The sequence below is a fragment of the Chelonoidis abingdonii genome, chromosome 15 (genome assembly GCF_003597395.2).
Source record: "Chelonoidis abingdonii isolate Lonesome George chromosome 15, CheloAbing_2.0, whole genome shotgun sequence".
NCBI classification, from domain to species: Eukaryota; Metazoa; Chordata; order Testudines; family Testudinidae; genus Chelonoidis; species Chelonoidis abingdonii.
Genome location: NC_133783.1, coordinates 21,371,545 through 21,392,573, shown reverse-complemented (window position 1 = coordinate 21,392,573; position 21,029 = coordinate 21,371,545). Strand labels below are relative to the sequence as shown.

Sequence of the window (21,029 nt, the reverse complement as noted above, 5' to 3'; positions counted from 1 at the left end):
TATCTGAGAGAATTTCAAAACTCAGACACTGAGATAAAAAAAATTGTCCAGTCTGACAATATCTTGTTGGGTGTGGCTCTTTGTTTTTGAAGTATCTGCTCACTCCTAGGGCTGTTCATTATTTTGTTGTTAATTTTAAATAACTAAAGGCAATATTAGTCTGTTGGCTGCAGAATTTAAGACACTCATTTATTTATTTTTAAATTTTAGGTTACCACATTAGTGAATTGTCCACAGACCCCTTCTAATAAGAAAAAAGGATGTTCCAAACGAGCCCGTGTCCTCTTAGCTTGTGTGGAAAAAGCCACTTGGAATCTATTGGACAAAGGAGAGAAGATTGCTAAGGAAGCCATTGTATTTAAGGAGGAACTTAATGCAGCACTTAATGACGTTCGTAAAGAAAGTAAGTACAGTACCCACTGAATAAACCAGGTGCTTTAAGGAATTCAGTTATACATATAATTTTTGTTAGTGTGTCTATCTCTAAAATGCAAATTGCCTTTCCCATTTACTGAAGTTTGTTCTTTAAAATACAAAGTATATCATTGTGGTGAAATTATGTCTTTGGTTCTTTGGTTTTGTCTCTCTGAGATTAGTTTAGCGCTCACCAGGCTGAAGATTATCCAGTAGATGTTATTTGTAGATACTGCACAATTGAAGATGTCAGTTTAAAAAAAAGGGGGGAAGATTTCTACAAATTCTGTACTTAAAAACATGTTATATAATAGTGATTCTGTAGTCTTAATGTGATGCCATTAGTCTTTAATACACTTAGGCTCATAGAATTTAAGGTCAGAAGGGACAACTGTGATCCTCTAGTCTGACCTCCTGCACATTGCAGGCCTCACCCACTCTTGAAATAGATTCCTAACTTCTGGCTGAGTTACTGAAGTCCTCAAATAATGATTTAAAGATTTCAAGTTACAGAGAATTCACCATTTACACTAATTTAAACCTGCAAGTGACCTGTGCCCCATGCTGCAGAAGAAAGTAAAACTACCCCAGGGTCTCTGCCATATTTGGGGTTGGCAATCAGTTAGACCCTGAGCATGTGGGAAAGACCTACCAGGCAGATACCACAGAGAATTATTTTCCAGGTCACTCAGAGCCTTCCCCGTCTAGTGTCCCATCTCTGGCCATTGGGGATTTTTGCTTCTGGCAGTCGCCAATGGGCCACATGCCATTGTAGGCGATCTCATACATAATTTATCAAGCTGAGTCTTTAAGCCAGTTATACTCTTTTTTTTTAAATTTCCTCCCCTGCCACTGCTCTCCTTAGAAAGCTTTTTCAGAATTTCACTTTTCTGATGGTTAGAAACCTTCACCTAGTTTCAAGCCTAAATTACATTTTATTTCTCCAAATATAGTAATGTTGTCCTTTTATTTATTTATTTATTTATATTTATTTATATTTATTTATTTATTTATTTATTTTACCTCAGTCAATTTGGGGCCCTGGGGGTATTCCAGATGGGAACAGAAATTGGTGATAGCCAGGTAATTCTCTGATGCAGTTTTGTTTATTTACAAAGAATGTACAAAGTCCTGTGTTTCTGAATGAAAAGGAATCCAATAGCAAGAAACAGATTCTTTTGCTTGCAGCATCAAGGGCATATTTTTCCACCTACACCGCTGACTCAGACCTCTCCACAGGTTTCTTCCAGGGTTAACACCATGCATTCAGCTGTCTGTCTGTCTGTTTCTGGCCTATTTTACACATAGAATATTAGGTCGGCATTCACGCCCCTGAGCAATACAGTTAAATCAACATAACCCCGGATGTAGACAGTGCTAGGTTGATGGGAGAATTCTCTGTTGGTGTAAGTAGTGTCGTCTTTGAAGGGCTGCAGAGGCACAGCTGTGCTACGGTAGTGGTTTTATGTGTAGACATATCCTCAGGCCTGGTCTACGCTATGGGACTAGGTCAAATTTAGCTGTGTTAGGTCGATTTAAAAATCCACACAACCAACCCTGTTCCGTCGACCTAAAGGGCTCTTAAAATCAACTTCTGTACTTCTCCCCGGCGAGGGGAGTAGCGCTAAAATCGACCTTGCTGGGTCAGATTTGGTGTAGTGGGGACCCAAATTGATGGTATTGGCTTCCGGGGGCTATCCCAGAGTGCTCCATTGTGACTGCTCTGGACAGCACTTTGAACTCTGATGCACTAGCCAGGTACACAGGAAAAGCCCTGGGAACTTTTGAATTTCATTTCCTGTTTGGTTAGCATGGCGGAAGCAGTGGCGTAGCCAGGTTCTAAGAGCAGGGGAAGCAAACATAAAAAAGGCGCCCCCCATTGCCTCCTCCTCCTCTGGCCACGCCCCCCCTTGGCTCCTCCTCTGGCCATGCTGCCCCTTGGCTCCTCCTCCGGTTGCTCCACGCCCCCTCCTTTGGCTGGCTCCTCCGGCTGTGCCCTCCCCCCCCGCCCTCATGGTGTCCACTCCACGCTGGCCTCCCCTCTGTGCTGCTACGGTGCCGAGCCCTGCATGCACCCTGATACCCCCATGTGCCCCGGGCCAGGCCGAGTTGTGGTGGGGTCTGTGTCCCTTTAAGAGCGGGGTTGGGCTAAGCTGAGCCGGTAGGGGGTGACTCTGCTCCCTGCTGCAGGCTGATGCTGGAGCCTGTGCTGAAATCTAGGCTCATCTCCTGCACCAGCTCTGGGCGGGGCTTTGCTGCGGCTCCCCTGGTCCCCCTGGGCCGGGACGCCCCCTGCACCTGCATGGTAGGGGCGTGTTGCATGAGGGCAGGACCCGGTGGGGCCGAGGGCTGAACAGGCCCAGTAGGGTGGTGCGGGGGCTGCTGGAGGGGGAAGCTGGGGAAGGGGTGGCACGGCCTTAACCCGCTGGGGCTGCCTGCCCCGCGGAGGAGGCAGAGGGGCATAAGTCGCAGCAGGACCCCAGTCCCCTGGGGGAGGGGATCTGGGGCCAGCCCGGGGAGGCAGAAGCAGCCCCATGGATGCCAGGCCCATGCAGGGCAGAGCCCTGGGAGAGCCCCAGCCCTGCAGCGGGCAGTGCTGCAGAGGAGGAGCCCGCGCCCCGTGGCGGGCAAGGGGAGGCCCTACAAGCCCAATGAGTTTGCCCAATGCTTCCCTGTTCTGCCTTGCACTGTGTCAGGGGAGCCAGTCCCCAAGCAGCAGAACAAGACAGGGTAGGCGCGTGGCTTCCCCAAGAAACATGCTGCACTGCTAACCGCTCCCAGCGCAGCAGGGCTGGAGCTTGGGGCAAACAGCCTCAGAGCCTGGCTCGGAGGGCTTTACCTGCAGCCTAAGACCAAGCACTGCTGCCGAAGAGTCTGTGCGTGGGGCAACGTGCTGGAGGCAGCCATGCCCAGCAGCGCTGGTGTGCGGGCAGACTGGAGAGCCTGGGCTAGGCCATGCAAAGGCAGGCACCGCCCCCCAGTAGCATGCGGAGCCGGAGCTGATCCAGGAATTGCTAGCGCCGCTGCTTTCTGCTTTCTGTGCCTGGCGCCGCCCCACCCCACCCCACCGCAGAGACCAGTCCCTGCCCCCCCCTTGCCTGTAGGAGTTAAGCTAAGGCACTGCTTTTGGAAAATGTGCTGAGGGGAAGCGGCTGCTTCCGCTGCACCGCACTAGCTATGCTACTGGGCGGAAGCACTGGTGACCATGCAGTCCCCCCAGAATCGCAAACGATCTCTGGTATGGACTGAAAGGGAGACATTGGATCTGATTGCTGTATGGGGAGAAGCATCTGTGCAGGCCGAACTCCAATCAAAAAGAAGAAATGCAAATATATTTGCCAAAATCTCACAGGGCATGTTGAACAGAGGCTACACTAGGGACACACAGCAGTGCTGTGTGAAAGTTAAGGAGCTCAGACAAACCTACCAAAAGACAAAGAAGGCAAACAGTCACTCCAGGTCAGAGACCTATACATGCCGCTTCTATGACCAGCTGCATGCCATTCTAGGGGGGACCCTACCACTATCCAACCACTGTCTGTGGACACCTGCAAGGGAGGAGTCTCACGCAACAGCGAGGAGGATTTTGTGGATGAGGAAGAGGAGGAGGAGGAGGAGAAGAATGCTCAGCAGGCAAGCGGTGAATCCATTCTCCCCAGCAGCTAGGAAATTTTCTTCACCCTTGAGCCAATACCTTCCCAAGGCGGGATTCATGATCCTGAAGCCAGAGAAGGTGCCTCTGGTGAGTGCACATTTGTAACTACAGTACAGGGTTTAAAAGCAATAGTGATTAATGTTTGATTTGCCCTGAAGACTTGGAATGCATTCACAGCCAGTACAGCTACTGGAAAGGTCTGTCCACATGTCTGGGGATGGAGTGGGAATTTTCCAGGGACATCTCCATGAAGGTCTCCTGGAGGTACTCTGAAAGCCTTTGCAGAGGTTTCTGGGGAGGGCTGTCTTATTTCATCCTCCACGGTAGGACACTTTACCATGCTAAGCCAGTAGCAAGTATTCTGGAATCATTGCAGCACAAAACATGGCAGTGAATGGTCCTGGGTTTTGGTCGCATTCAAGCAACATTCGGTCTATATCTTTCTGTGTTATCCTCAGTAGAGTGATATCGTTCATGGCCACCTGGTTGAAATAAGGGAATTTTTGTAAGGGAACAGTAAAAGGACCCTGTTCATGTGGGGCTATTTGTGCTTGGCTAAAAGGGATCATCCCAGAGAATAGCCACATGGTGGGGGTAGGGGTGAAGGGATCTTCCCAGAGAATAGCCATGTGGTGGGGTGAGGGTAGGTGTGTGCTGCGCATCCACCCAAAAACTGCAGCCCCTCCTTTTAAATGTGAAACCCAACCCATTGCTAGCTCTGGGAAAGGAGGGTGCTACAGTTTGAAAACATTCCCACATGTTATGAAAGTGTTCGAAGCCAAACCCTCATACCCTTTGGCTTACAATGGCTGCCTGGAAACCAAATTCTGTTGCCCAGCCACGTGTGATGTGTCACCATACCAGCAGGGGCTCAATATAAAAGGCAAAATGTGACCTTCTACCTCATGCACATGTGCTGTCTGCTGTGAATTGCTTAATTCACTGTAAAAGAGTCTCCCTTTTGTTCTCAGAAATGTATCATCTTAAATTTTACTCTCCCTGTTTATCTGCCCCCAGGTGCAAATGTTTCCCCATAGGCTCCCCATATCATCTCCATCCCTGAGTTTATCGCAGATTAGAAGGTGAAAAAATGCACTTGCGATGACATGTTTACTGAACTCATGCAGTCCCCCTGCACTGATAGGGCATAGCTTAATGCATGGAGGCATTCAGTGGCAGAGTCCAGGAAAGAATTAAGTGAGCGCGAAGAGCAGAGGCAGGATGCAATGCTGAGGCTAATGGGGGAGCAAACAGACATGATGAAGTGTCTGTTGGGGGAGCAAATGGACATGATGAAGCATCTGTTGGAGCTGCAGGAAAGCCAACGAGAGCACAGACCCCCACTGAATCCGCTGTATAACTGCCTGCTCTCCTCCCCAAGTTCCATATCCGCCTCACCCAGATGCCCAAGAATGCGGGCGAGGAGGATCTGGGCACCCAGCCACTCCACTCTGAGGATGGCCCAAGCAACAGAAGGCTGTAATTCAAACAGTTTGGTTTTTAGTGTGGCTACAATAAAAAATGTGGCCTTGTCCTTCCCTCTTCCCCCACCCCACCTGGGCTGCCTTTTCCATTATCTCATTTTTTAAAAATTAATAAAGAAAGAATGCATGGTTTTAAAACAATAGTTACTTTATTTTGAAAGGGGGAGGGTGGTTGGCTTACAGGGAATTAAAATCAACAAAGGGGGCGGGTTTGCATCAAGGAGAAACACACACAACAGTCACACTGAAGCCTGGCTAGTCATGAAACTGGCTTTCAAAGCCTCTTTGATAAGCAGCGCGCCTTGCTGTGCTCTTCTAATTGTCCTGGTTGCTCAAATTCGGATGCCAGGCAATTTGCCTCAACCTCCCACCCCACCATAAATGTCTCCTCCTTACTCTCCCAAATATTATGGAGCACACAGCAAGCAGCAATAACAATAGGAATATTGGTTTTGCTGAGGTCTAACCCAGTCAGTAAACTGTGCCAGCGAGCATTTAAACATCCAAAGGCACATTCTACCACCATTCTGCACTTGCTCAGCCTATAGTTGAACTGCTCCTTACTACTGTCCAGGCTGCCTGTGTAAGGATTCATGAGCCATGGGAGCAAGGGGTCCCCAAGGATAACTATAGGCATTTCAACATCCCCAACAGTAATTTTCTGGTCTGGGAAATAAGTCCCTTCTTGCAGCTGTTCAAACATCCCGGAGTTCTTAAATATGCGAGTGTCATGCACCTTTCCCCACCATCCCATGCTGATGTTGGTGAAACGTCCCTTGTAATCCACCACTGCTTTTAGCACCATTGAGAAGTACCCCTTGCGGTTTATATACTGGTTGGCAAGGTGGTCCAGTGCCAAGATGGGGATATGCGTTCCGTCTATCGCCCCACCACAGTTAGGGAACCCCATTGCAGCAAAGCCATCCAGTATGACCTGCACATTTCCCAGAGTCACTACCCTTGATAACAGAATGTTAATGATTGCATTGGCTACTTGGATCACAGCAACCCCCACAGTAGACTTGCCCACTCCAAATTGATTCCCGACTGACTGGTAGCAGTCAGGCATTGCAAGCTTCCACAGGACTATTGCTACTTGCTTCTCAACTGTCAGGGCAGCTCTCGGTATTCCTGCGCTTCAGGGTGGGGGAAAGCAACTCACAGAGTTCCAGGAAAGTGGACTTACGTATGCAAATGTTTCGCAGCCACTGTGAATCATCCCATACTGCAACACTATGTGGTCCCACCAGTCTGTGCTTGTTTGCCTGGCCCAGAATCGGTGTTCCACTGTATCAGCCAACCCCAGTGCCACCATGATGTCCCAATTGCCACAGCCCATGCTTTCAGGAACGTCTGTGTCCATGTCCTCATCAAAATCCTCCTCGTGCTGGCATCTCTTAGCCTGGTTCTGCATATACTCCAGAATAATGCGTGAGGTGTTTACAATGCTCACAACAGCAGCTGTGATGGTGAGCTGAGTGGGCTCCATGCATGCTGTGGTATGGTGTCTGCACAGGTAACTCAGGAAAAAAGGCGCAAAATGATTGTCTGCCATTGCTTTCACGGAGGAAGAGGTGACTGATGACATGTACCCAAAACCACCTGCGACAATGTTTTTGCCTCATCAGGCATTGGGAGCTTAACCCAGAATTCCAGTGGGCAGTGGAGACTGCGGGAACTGTTGGATAGCTACCCACAGTGCACCGCTCTGTAAGTCCATGCTAGCCACGGTAGTGAGGATGCACTCCACCGACTTAATGTGCTTAGTGCGGATATATGCAATCGACTGTATACAATTGATTTCTACACCCACTCACAACAATACTCAGCAAAAGCTTCTGGGCAGATTCTCATACTCCTTTTTGTTTTAGGTAGGGGCTTATTAGTTACATTAGCTGAAGAGTGAGTTCGCACCTATCAGTAAGGTTTTAACTCAACCCATGACAAGGTTTTACCCAACTGACAGCATTCATTCATTAATTTTGTTGGCTGGGATTTTCAAAGGCACAGAGGGAATTGTGTGCCTAACAGCCATTTGTGCCTTGGAAAATCTCCTCTGTTATTTTTGTCACTAACAGTTATACAACAAAACAATACTTGTTTAACCAATGTCTCCTCTGTGAAAGTCATACATATCTCCCCTGTGTAGAATCCATCTATATAAATCTCTCAGGAAGCAGTTGCACCTTTTTTTTTTTTTTTTTTTTTGAAGGATCTGGTTCCTGTATTTGCTGTGATGTCAGCCTTATTTCCCCTCATTACCTTTCTTGGTTATGTAATTAATTGAAATGAACATGTAATCTTACAGCTTGCTTAAGATAATGTAAAAGATGGTCATGTTTTGATGAGACTGAATCTTGTTAAATTAACAAAGATGAGTGTGAGGAACCAATTTCTCATTATCTTATTTGGAAGAAAATAATTATATAGCTCACTCTGATGTGTGTGTACTCTTTCCTCTTGCTGCTAAAGAATGAGGATGTTTGTTTGGTGGGTTTGTGGTGGAAGGATTTCCTAGTCCCTTTCATGAACCAGTACAGAAAGGCCTGACCAGTCAAACATTCCCTGAAAAGTTCAGGACTGGGAAGGGGGCTCTGACTGCAGTCTTCTTCCTATTGGCTTTTCTGAGATTTAGGATTCTGGTTTTTTTTTTCTTCCTACCTGCTGAGGATAGAGGAAGAGGTGTTAGGGGAAAATTATGGATTTAAGTGGAACCCATACAAAAATTGTCAGGTTTGCATAGTTTCTGACATAAAACCAAGTAAACCTTGACTGTTTCAGCTGAGGTGTTTTTTAGTTTTTGCATTCACGTAGACTGAACCTCATGTCAATGCACTGAGTTTAGCACCTCTCTAGTCACGTACATCTGATTTTGTGTAATATTTAGGGTTGCTCACATTTAATTGGAAAATGGGTTATTTTTATGGTAAACAGATGAACAGAGTTCACTGAGGTCTTCGTACTCAGACATTAGTTTTAGGTTATATCATGGAGTGAGACCAAGGACAGTGATGCCGGGGACTCATAGCAATCAGGAGCTCAACCATAACACTGAACATATACATAAGACCAGACCAATAGACTCTCAGTACAGTAGAGTTTTAAGTCCCTAAAGGGTCATGTATGTCCCACAAATGTGAAAAAAAGATGGGCCAAATTCTATTCACTTGCAGAGGGGCAACCTAGTGATGTTATAGTGTAAATAAGAGTAGTATTTGGCACATTTTTAAAAAGTAATTTGGAAGTCAGACAATAACTTAGCATTGACCTCTTTAGAGAAAAATAAACAGTTGTCATACAAGCTAATATTCTGTCCTTTGCTACATACTGAATAAAATTCTTCTGTGGGTTATATCCCAGATAACCCCCACTAAATTCTGTAAGGTTTTATAGAGTATAAGTCATGGCAGAATTTGGTCCATTATCTATTGCAGCAATTCTCTAGATCTACAGCATTTTTTTTTGTTTTTAGTGTGCATCAATTTCTTAAAAGGCATTTTGATACCAACATCTCTCAGTTTCAGTTAGCTCTTCTGCTAATTTGCATATTCAATTTTTAGAGAACATTTCATAAGCTATTCTATTCCACTTTACGTATTTTTCAAATATATGTTAAAGGTAATTTATGTAGTTATTGAACTTATGATTTAAACAGTCCTGTAGACAGACATAATTCCCAAACGTATCAGTGGCACACCATGCTTTTTGCGATAGCCATACAGTTGGCAATTTACAAACAAGCTTTATAAAAGCAGAAAGAAATAAGTCTAGTTAAAACAGTCTTATACCCTAAGACATTCCCCTCCAGGATATGTCTACACTGCAGTTCAATGTGTGACTGTAGCATCAGTAGACATACCTATGTTAGCTTCGCTCAGTGCTATCATGGCTAAAAATAGCAATGTAGAAGTGGTGGCATGAGCTTCAGAACAGGCTGTGCAGATATTCTGAGAATGCTAAGTACATATGCACCTTGTTAGCCTTGCCAAAACCTGGGCTGCTGCATCTACACTGCTATTTTTAGTCATGCTAGCATGGGTGAAGCTAGAGTAGGTATGTCTACCTGTTCTGCAATCACACCTTAGACTGCAGTGTGGACATACCCTGAGTGTGCTAAGTTTCAAGCTTTGGGATACTTTACCCTCTGGAATAACAGACTTCTATCCCCAAAAAGTCATCTTTGACCTTTTCTGAGGAGCCATTGATAAACTGAATAGCATGCAGTTACAGAAACTGGGCTCCAATTCAGAGGAGCTCATAAACACCCTAGTGAAATCCTGACTTGTTGAAATTAAGGGGCGTTTTGCCATTGATTTCAACAAAGCCAGGGTTTCACCCATTGGGTTCATTGGGACTTAAGCACTGCTTATAGCTCAGCATACACGTAAGTGTTTTGTCTTTGAATAGGGATGCTTTCCTGAATCAGGGCCTAAGTCTTTTAGATGAAAACTTAAAAAACAGTCTTATCTGCTCTTTGTGGACATGAAAGACTAGGAATAGGGGTTTTGCCTTGTTATACTTGGCCAATACTTTCGAAGCCTCCACTGCTATGCAGAGTAGCAGTCACTGGTTACTTCTACTCAAAGACTGGCTGCATTTTAGAACTTGTGTGGAATATTTATGGTTTCTGAACTTTTGGCATGAAAAGATGAATGTCAAATATTATTAACTGTCACACATGCTCAGCTGAGTCCTTTTTAAAAGAAATCACTCATTATGGAGCACTCTTAAAATTTTAGCCCATCAATTCCAGTCATGTAACACAAGATAAGAAAACATAGTTTTATTGACTTTTATACATAGATAATATAGAAATATTTCAGACTTTGAAATTATTTATTGACTCTGAGCCAAGACCAGAGATGACTACAAAAATAAATCCATAAAGTAGATTGCCTACAGCTCATACATTTTAAAAGAACGTTAATTCAGTGGTATCTCCTATCATTATACAGTGACAAATTAAGTGTTCACAGGCAATTTTCCTCCAAGGATTTGTTGAGTTGTTCAAGTTAATATTAAGGCGTTAAACTACAGTACAATACATGATAGTTTGTTAACACTGCAAACATTTTTAGTTCTTTGCAGCTGTATATTGGGTTTAACTTGTGGTATGCTACCTAGATCATAACGTCATTGCCTATTACTCATGTCACAGTCTGCTGTTGTTAGAGGTCTTATGTTATTTACTTTAGTGTCTTTGGAAGATGTACATCATAAATCCTGATAAGCTATGTATGTAGGTCGGCACACATCATGTATGTCACAGCATACAGTTTTTAATTTTCTCCGGGCATCATTTTTTATGGTGACAGCCAAGTAATTTATTTGTATGCCTTTTCATAAATTATAAGGTGTCTGCAACTAGCTTCAGTTTCTATGTGGTGATCATACTGGGATTTTAAAATTATCTGGATAACTTGGATTTGGACTGAGCTAATTTATCTGTCCCTTGGTTGCAGACCAACAGCAAGAAGGTACAAATGTAGTCTCTCATCTGCTTGCATTTTGGCTGATGTCACTCAATAAGGTTCTGTAAGTGCTGAGGAATTTGTGAATTATGACACATGAGTCTGACCCTGGTTTCTTTTGACTGGTGAAGACCAGTATAGAGGTGCTGGACTCACTTCTGGAGTCCTGTATATTATTACTCGAGAAAAAAAACTGACTTGTGCATATTGAGCTACTCTTTTTTCTTTAACAAACATTTTAGATTGTAAGTATTAAACTACAGTTTGCGTTTAAACTCGGTTTCAGCTGATATTTAATTATTTTTAAAATAGAACAACAATGTAGTTTATCACTAGGATAATGACTCTTGTGGATATGTGATGATTTTTTTCCAAACAGAGCTGTTCAGGCTTAGCTAAAATGTTTGGTATTTCTTGCTATTACTTACAGGCTATATATGGTCTCAAAGACAACAGCTGTTGCCTGCATTATTTCCATCTATTGCCATGTTGATGGCGCATGTGTTTAGCTGCTATCATGTCACAAGTGGGTTCTTAGATAAGCTTTGTCATAAATAACATAATCGCTTAGAAATAACTATAGCATAGTTCTGTTACTGTTTGAAAAGAAATGAGAAAATCTGGATCTGACATTTTTAATTTTCCTATACAATGTGTCTTATCAAAGAAAATACACGAGGAAACAATTTCACTGTACTCAAAAACGGTATTTCAAAGGAAGTACTCATTGCTGTAGGAAAAACTGGAGATGGTATCATAAAGAAATTTGCTCAAAGGAATGGGACAGTGGCTTATGATTTATTCCCTCACAAGCCCCCCAAAATAAGACAGAGCTCAGGCCCCCTGCTCCTGCAGTAGTGGACCCTGAACTCATATGGACCCCCACTCAGATCAGAATTCACAGAGCATAATTATAGCTTAAAGCCATCTCTGTTCTTACCTCCTTTCCTACAGCCAAGGCCTGATCCAAAGTTGATAGGACTGTCAATGGAAAAAAAGATGCCAATGACTCTAGTGGACTTTGGATCAGGCACCCCCATGCAGGTAAGGAAAGTAATGAAAAACTTGGCCCAGGAGGTGTCAATTAGGTGTAAGTGACAGTTATGATTACACATTAGGCAACCAGCAGTTTGCAGAGTGGAGGTGGAGATTCCTAGTGAGAAAGATTGAAATAATTGCCATGCAACAGAACAAACAGGTGTCTGAATACAGCTGGAAAGCCTGAGTGGCAGCAGACATCTGGTGTATACATCTTTTAACCTCTACATGTAGCTGCTGTGGGAACCTATATGGTATCAAATGCCAGTATTATGCAGGGGATCCCCATCTTTTTCCATTTGCACCATTTTCTAACTGACTGAAACTGAAATGTGGGCAAATTGAACATGTTTGTGGGAAGCAAAAACACTTTGAAGATCTATCAACTAGTATCTCAACCTCCACCAAAGGCCTCAGATTGTCACACCGTAGTGCAGCATAGGTGTGTTGCTAGACACCTTGCTGCTATTGGACACAAAGAATGGGAAAAGTGAACATGCTTTCCTCCATCCACAATTAGCCAGACTGTATCAGATATGGAACTGCCCACACCTTTATGACCTCTAAGCTGGACTACCACACTTCACTATGCCTATATATGTAAAAATATAAAATAAAATAGCTTCAGTTAGTACAGATTGCAGCAATCCACCTACCTGAAAGACCAGCTATAAAGAGCCCATCAGCCTGGTGCTTTGCTCATTACACTGCCTTCTCAGGGAATACCAGGACAAATTCAAGGTCTTGGTGCTAATGTTCAAAGCCTTCCATGTAACTGGCCCCGCATACCTCAGCGGGCAACTTTCTCATTGAGATGATGAGGTCCCTTGACAACTGTGTTCCTCAGGAACTGTAAAATTGTCAACATCAAGTATGAAATTCATGAGTGGATGACAGGACTTCCTTGGCAACTGGACCAAATGTTTGGAACTCCTTGTGGGTGGAGAGACGAATAACTACAAATTCACTGCCTTCAACTTCACTTCCCCACAGCTGTACCTAAAAATAGGATGTGACCAAAAAAATAAAAAGAGTGAGAAAGCAAAAGGGGTGTGTTATGGGGTGACTGGCCCTTAAGTGAGCATTGATGCCATTACACCTGAACTTAACTTGATTGATTAAAAGGAGGGCACCGGAGCTTCATCACAGGTGGAAGGCCTTATAGAAAGCTGGGAAGCTTCTAAAAGAAGAAGTCTAGTAAACCTTCAAGGAGCTAGCCTGAAAATTAGGTAGTCTGCAATCCAGGAAAAGAGTCCTGAGTATCCTTATGGCTCTAAAGGAAAGATGGATGAAGCTTATGTTTTGGTTCTGGGCAATTTAAAATACCAGAGGGAAGATGGACTGTGTTTTCCTGAAGAGAGACTGTGTCTGTCCCACTGAGAGGATGGGAAAAGACATTTTTATAATTACTATGTGCTAATAAACTAGTCCTGAGAAGAGGATTATTATGTGACTCTAGCCCTGGTGGTATGTTAAAATGCCTGGGGAGAAAAGAAACAGAGGACAGGTGCTGCTGAGCTAACAAGGACCAGTAGGGGGTGCTGCAGAGCCGACCTATACATCTACAGGACGGCAGAGGAGAGAAGTAGTAGGAACAGATGGAGGAGATAGAGAAGGAAGCAGGTTAAAACAACTAAGAAAACCCCCTCTAGTCTTGACTGCCTTGTCGGAAGGAGTATTAGATCACTGCCCTAATGTGATTTTTGGTTATCTCTTGGGAAGCACTCAGACATTGTTGTGCACTGATGTGGTAGACTCATGGTTGCTTTGTTTCCTGGGGTCTTTCCATGTTGTTTTTTTGACATCCTTACTCTAGGGTAGGGATTAGTAAGGGTGCTACTACTGCCCCTGGCTGGACTGTGTTTTTACCACTAGTTCTTCTGTTACTGACCCACCTAGTGTAAGTTCACACATACATTTACAGATATCTTGGTATTGTCATCCTTGTCTCTGTGCTGGCAGTCATTCTCGTTGGTGACAATTGGAAGCAGTGAGAAATAACAGTTGCTCCATCTTTATGGCATATTATGGTGAAGCAGGAGTGAGGTGATATTGTGTGGTGCTGTTGGCTGCTTGTTGCATTTTAGGACAGTTTTTAACACCTTGTATGTGGGATAGCTTTTGTGTGTGTGTGGTGTCCTTCCTACTACTTGTTTTACTTGCTCATATCTCCTTTCCTTGCCTCACATACCTTCTATTTCTGGCTCCTCTTCCATTCTATAGCCATTCCTCTTGGCCCTCTCAATCTAGGTCCAATAACTCTCCCTTTGAACTATTCCTGTAAGCCTCTAGGATGCTGGTTACGCCACTTAAGCTATTGTAACATATTTTAGGTGCTTTTGAACCTGCCTGCACTCATGCATTCACTGTCATGTCAGTGGTTTGATTCAATATGGATAAAAGTCCATGTGGCTTGTGATGCTGGCAGACCAGGTGCCAGTTCTTGCCCAGGCTGTAAGCATCAGGTGAGCACTGACAGATTCATAGCTGGAAACCAAACCAGCTCACCTGTATGTTAGTATTGTTCAAGATAGGTATTAGACTTGCAGGGATGTGTTAAAATCTTTAGTCTAGGGATAGGCAACCTATGGCACGGGTGTCGAAGGCGGCACGCAAGCGGATTTTCAGTCACTCACTGACTACCTGGGTCCTGGCCACCGGTCCCGGGGGCTCTGCATTTTAATTTAATTTTAAATGAAGCTTCTTAAACATATTTAAAACCTTATTTACTTTACATACAACAATAGTTTAGTTATATATTATAGACTTATAGAAAGAGGCCTTCTAAAAACATTAATGTGTATTATTGGCATGCGAAACCTTAGAGTGAATAAATGAAGACTCGGCACACCACTTCTGAAAGGTTGCTGACCCCTGGTTTAGTCTCTATAAAATGCTTGTCAGTTGCTGCATGCATTAATCTTATTTGTAACATCTGTATCCCATGCTATAAGATAATATGTAAGGTTTACTTTGTAACTGTAAAAATGCCTGTTCTGAACCTGTCAGCCCAGGTCGAAAGAGTGCTTCCCCCATCCATAAAGAAAGACTATCAAAATTAAGTGGGCCATCATCAAACAATGTGATACAAAGATTGGGTTGATGGTCCTCTTACACCCATAAAGGTGCTACATGTGAGACAGCTCGTCCCATCGGCTTGAATTCTGGAAGAAGGCAATAAAGATAGCTGACATGAAAATAAATCTCTTTGCTGTTTGGACACTCACAGGGAGGGAGCTAGGAAACAAAAGCTGAGATCACCAGGGTCAACCTGGCTTAGCCCTAGAAGTTCTTCAGTACTGACAAATTACTACAACTCTATCACCTTTTTGGAATCATACACTGTAACTCATTTGTGTGCATATGTTGCCAGCTTTAACCAGTAAATAACTCTCATTTCCGCCCTGCTCCTCAGTTAATAAATCCTTAGTTAGTTTTACTATAGGATTGGCTTACAAGTGTTGTCTTTGGTGTGAGATCTAAAGTACAAATTGACCTCGGGTAAATGACTGGTCTCTTGAGACTGGGAGCAATCTGAATATTTTGTGATCTTTGTAAGTGACTGTTTATCACTTAGTTCAGCTTGCCTGGATTACTAGGTAGACTGAAGAGCCCAAGGCAACTAACTCCATAGTAAGATTGTTGTTGTGATCCAGGAGCTCATATTTGTTACTGGTTTGGTGAATTCTAATTATGGAACATACAGCTGGTTTGGGATGTCAGCCTTGCTTTTCGACAGTCTGCTCTGAGATTGGCACTCAGTCGTGAACCATTCCAGACATTGTGACATGGTGGTATTGTCAGGGTCACAGTCTAGCTTCACCATCAAGTTGGATTCCTGTTGAGAAAATACTAGCATCATTCACTTTTTAAAGCCTGGCTGGAATCACTGCAATCATATTCTGTGTATTATAAGGAGTTGTCTACCTCTGACTCACACCTGAGTAGAGATTAAAAAAAACAAAACTCCTGGAAATGAATAAGGAATGAATTACAAACCTGGTTTTATACCATATTTCATCAAAGCACTGTGGTTGCTAAAATTCTGTGCAGTGATTAACTGTTACATGTAAATTGGAAGCAGAGGTATTTAACTAAATTCATGTAATTTAGCACATTTTACAAACAGCATTAAGTTAAAAAGACAAAGGGCATTTCAAATCATTGGTCTTCCAGTTTCAGTTCTGTTACCCTTAGGAAAATCTCTTGAATTTTCCAACAAAATAATGGTTTAGGTTCCTATTCAGCCCACCGAGTACCTGGTCTTATGTGTATAACCTCAAGGCTGGACAAGTCGTTTGCATGTCAGGCTGAGCTATTCTGAGTGATGGGGGAAACAAACCCATTCTCTGTGTGAGAGGGATTTGGGGAGCTGTTTGTGGGTGTCAAGCCTAGGAAATTTTAGCAAAATATTGCAACGATTTCCCTTCTCCCTACGTCAGCTCATTCAGACATTCTAACACCTCCCTAACTCATTCCCTGACCCACTCAACCACTACTTACCCCCACTCAGTCATTAATCCACTGACTCACCAGTCATCCTTGACTAATCATACATCCTCTTCCACCAAACACAATTATTTCCCCCTTTCCAACCAATTTTGTCTCTCTCTCTCTCTCCCACTTGCCTCCGTACATCAACTTTTCTCTCTCCCCCTTATCTGTTCCCTAAATTCTCTGTTGTGCTCCACTAAACCTATTCGCTCTCAATAACAGCTCTTCAAAGCTGCAGCAGTTGCTTGGCATGGGAGATGCAAGTCACTGGAAAACCAGACCCAGGGTAGTGACTTGCCTCTCCTTTATATCAGTGTAATATTTAACAGAACATTTATACATTATTTAAATATAATGGGCTAGATTCACAGCTACTCTGTGGCTGCTTTGATAATGTAAAGCAGCTGTAAACCTACTTTAACCTGCCAGTTAAGCTGAGTTTATGACTGCTTTGCTTTGCTGGAGTGGCACAAAGCATATAGGTGAATCTGGTCCAGTGCCATCCTCACAAGTGAATGTATAACAAGTCATTATACTGCATACTATTCCCCCCCTCGACATAAACACTTAAAACATTTTTTTAGAAGCCCCTAAATGTATGTTCATTTCTGTCAGTAGTTTGCACCCTCACTTGGGGATGAATCCTTGGAGACCCAGGTGGGTAGCTGTTTAAAATTCAAACCTTTTATTTTAATTGGACCATAAATCTGTATTGTTATACTTTACTATTGTATTAAAATGCTGCATGTACCAGTTTCCTGTATTTGTGCAAATGTGTTAAACTATGACTGTTGTAATGGCATGAATTAACATAGTGTAAACATTATGAATACATAAAGATGTAATGTTAACTTGTATTTTTACCTCCTGAAAGAGAAAATGTCAAACTTATTATATTCAACATCAGTAATTGGCAAGGTGAATGGGCAGCAGTTAAATAGAATGAAAATAAAATGCAGACAGCACGTCGGGTTATTCATTTAAACTACTCATTCTCAGAATTTCAAAAGGTTTTTTCTATCTGAAGTCACAAGACAAATGGAATGAGAAGGGTTTAGTTTACAGTGCACTGGGATTTTAATGCATAGTATTTCCTTATGAATTCACCTTGAGTTTCTAGAGTTACTGTACTAAAACATCATAAAAAAAAGAATTAGGATTTAACTATTATCATCCACATTTTGCAGCAATCAGTTCTAATGAATATATCTATAAATGCATATGTGAACAGGTTTTCTACCTTTTCCTTTTTTCTGATCATTGGTCTAGATCTGATGCTTGGAAACAATCATCAGTCCAGAAAGCATTACTACTGGTCTGGAGAAGTATTTCTTACAGATTATGAGAAGCACTACTTTTCTGACTTGATTTGAATAGCTGGGATACAGTATTTCACCAACTGGTAGAAGTACAGATTTACAGTAGAACCTCAGTTACGAACACCTTGGGAAAGGAGGTTGTTTGTAACTCTGAAAAAAACATTCTGGTTGTTCTTTCAAAAGTTTATATGGAACGTTGACTTAATACAGCTTTGAAACTTTACTAATGGAGAAGAAAAATGCTGCTTTCCTTTTATATTTTTTTAATAGTTTAAGTTTAACACAGTACTGTACTGTATTTGCTTTTTTTCCCCTGCTGCTGCCTGATTGTGTACTTCTGGTTCCAAATGAGGTGTGTGGTTAACTGGTTAGTTCGTAATTCTGAGGTTCTACTGTAATTCTTTTTATCATCTGAAAATATGGTACCCCTGGGTTTTTTGCTCTGGTAGTTCTTGAGGTTGCAGATACCAAAACCACATCAGAAATTAGTGTGGTTATTTTTTATTTGAATATGTATGTTAAATATGTAACTGGAGAACAATGAGAACACATTTTAAAATGAGACAAATTTTTGTACAGGTAGAAAGATTTTAGTTCAATACATAGGGCTGAATTTCATGCTGAACTGAACTTCACCCTAGAATTAAAACTAACAATAAGTAGGGCCCTATCAAATTCACAGCCATGAAAAACGCATTACAGACTGTGAAATTGAGTCTCCCCTCATGAAATCTGGTCTTGTGTGCTTTTACCCTACACTATACTGATTTAATAGGGGAGACCAGTGTTTCTCAAATTGGGGGTCCTGACCCAAAAGGGAATTACAGGGGGTTGCAAGGTTATTTTTAGGGGCTCATGGTATTGCCATCCTTACTTCTGCACTGCCTTCAGAGATGGGTGGCTGGAGAAGGGTGGCTGTTGGCTGAGCGCTCAGCTCTAAAGGAAGTGCCCCACCAGCAGCAGTGCAGAAGTAAGGGCTACCCCCCTACAATAATCTTGTGACCCCCTCCAACTCCAGGACCCCTACAATCACAACACCATGACATTTCAGATTTAAATAGATGAAATCATGAAATGTAGGGTTTTTGAAATCCTAAGACTGTGAAATTGACCAAAGTGGACCATGAGTTTGGTAGGGCGTAGGGCCCTAACTATAAGCAAGCTTCACTTTCCATTTATAATATACAACTTTAATGAACACTTGTTCTCTACAGAACTGGTCCCTAAGTGAAGAATTTTTTTTCCCTATTTTTAAATGATAAAGGGTTTCATTTTATTGATAGTGGTAAAGAAGAGATGGCAAATTCTGTGTAATGTCAAATGTATTATCTTCAAGGTATTTCTAATTAGAAAAGATATTTTGAAGCTAAGATAAATATTGAATAATATATTGAAATATGAATCATCTTAAAATATCAGCTTATAAAATACAGTAATAAAGGGAGAGAAATGATTCCTAGTGACTTTTTTCTCTTTACATATACTCCAAGGAAATTCTGACCTTTTAATCCAAGCACAAAATAGTATAATTCAAGAGCAAATTTTCAAAGATGTGATTTTCAAAGATGCTGAGTACCTGTACCTCCCATTGGCTGGATGCTGAACACTTCTGAAAATCAGGCCAGTAACTTTTTAAGTGTTGGCATGGAGCATGTTAGCACATATTTGGCTTACTGCTGTAGCTCTTGCTCAGTCCCTTCCCAGGTGAAACTTCTAGTGAAGTCAACAGCAGTTTTGTCCCCTTGTAAAATTGGCTCCCATATGGACTTAGTCCTGCAAATCCTTACTCACATAAGTACTGCTTACTCAAACCATTAATTCTGATGATAGGAAAAAGGACTATTTATTTACATAAGTGATTAGAGGAACACAGCCTGTATTTCTATAAATATGCTGTCATTCTTTATTATATGCACTCATGGGCCCTCGTTGCATGTGTCATGTTTTGGGGTGTCCTCCAGCCTGCCCTGTAACTCTGAGTGCCTCAAAATACTCTGCTGCAGCTCTTGTCAGCATGCTTCCAGCCGCCATACAAGCATGTACTGTGTGCCTGTGTATTAAGCAGCTCTGATTCTGCAATCCGGATTCCAACAGCCTGCTTGTTACACTATTGCCACGCTCTGGCCCCTTAGTTACACCTGACAAGATGACCCCAACATACCCCAGTCCTGAATTTTCCCAAAACCACGTGTTCTGCAATGTTCAGCCCTCTCCCGGGCCTATCAAAGATATTAAATTCATTTGTTCTTTTAAAGGAACAATACCCAGCAGCTTGCCACATTGATTGAGTTAACATTCACTTTAAATCAAACACAGAACTGGATTGGTTTAGATCAAAAGTAAAACAAGTTTTCTGACTAAAGGAAATAGGATCTGAATTGAGTTCTAGTATAGCGGATAGAGTTAGAAATGGTTACAAGCACATAAAGTGAAAAACACTTTCTAGAGGCTAAGACTTAACAAAACTATACTCTTGGTTCAAGGTAAGATTCTCATTATGCTACCTTCCAGCAAGATGCCTGACCAACCCCTCTGGCCAGGATCTCCATAAAGTACTTGGTTACTTTGTCTTCTGAGGTGAAAGATAACTGGCTGTCTTCTTTTATAGTCCACTGAACCTATCAAATGGATTCTTTTGAAGATTATCCCCCAGAGTAAATTTCATTCAAGTGTGGGGAAGGCTACATAGAGTCTACTGGTTTCTTTTCCTGCTGGTGTTTGCTAAAATGCAGATTCATCTGTTTCCTGCACTTTCTTCCCTCTGCTGTGATGCTGAGTGGTTATCTCCTCCCCTTGTTGACTTGATGGTTTTGTTTACTTTCTGTGTAAATTTTATTCCTCTTGTCTCAATGTATCTTGGAAATACCTTCCATGTGGCAGAACCACATTCCTTTGTCTAGGATGGGGTAACTTTAGGCCTGACTGGCAGATGCACTTTATAAACCTATTGGAAATTATCAGTTTTGAATTTGTCCTCTGTATTTACACCACACAATAAAAATGATCAGTCTGTTTATTGGTTTTCTATTAACTTACATAACACATTTTTAGATACAGGTAATGACATTAGTGAGTTGGGATACACTGAACTGGTAGACTAGCTGAATCTTCCTACCAGATATCAGTGTGCTTCTTGCATAAGGAAAGAAGATAG

At 42.5% G+C, this 21,029-nt stretch overlaps 1 protein-coding gene across 1 annotated transcript in view; it reads left to right on the top strand.

Annotated features, from left to right (window-relative positions):
• Positions 1 to 21,029, top strand: part of CTNNA3 (catenin alpha 3) — a 927,714-nt gene that overhangs the window by 18,234 nt on the left and 888,451 nt on the right. The window contains exon 3 of the mRNA XM_032795284.1: positions 211 to 403. Within this exon, the coding sequence (XP_032651175.1) occupies positions 211 to 403 (193 nt within the window). The remainder of the gene's footprint in view (positions 1 to 210; positions 404 to 21,029) is intronic.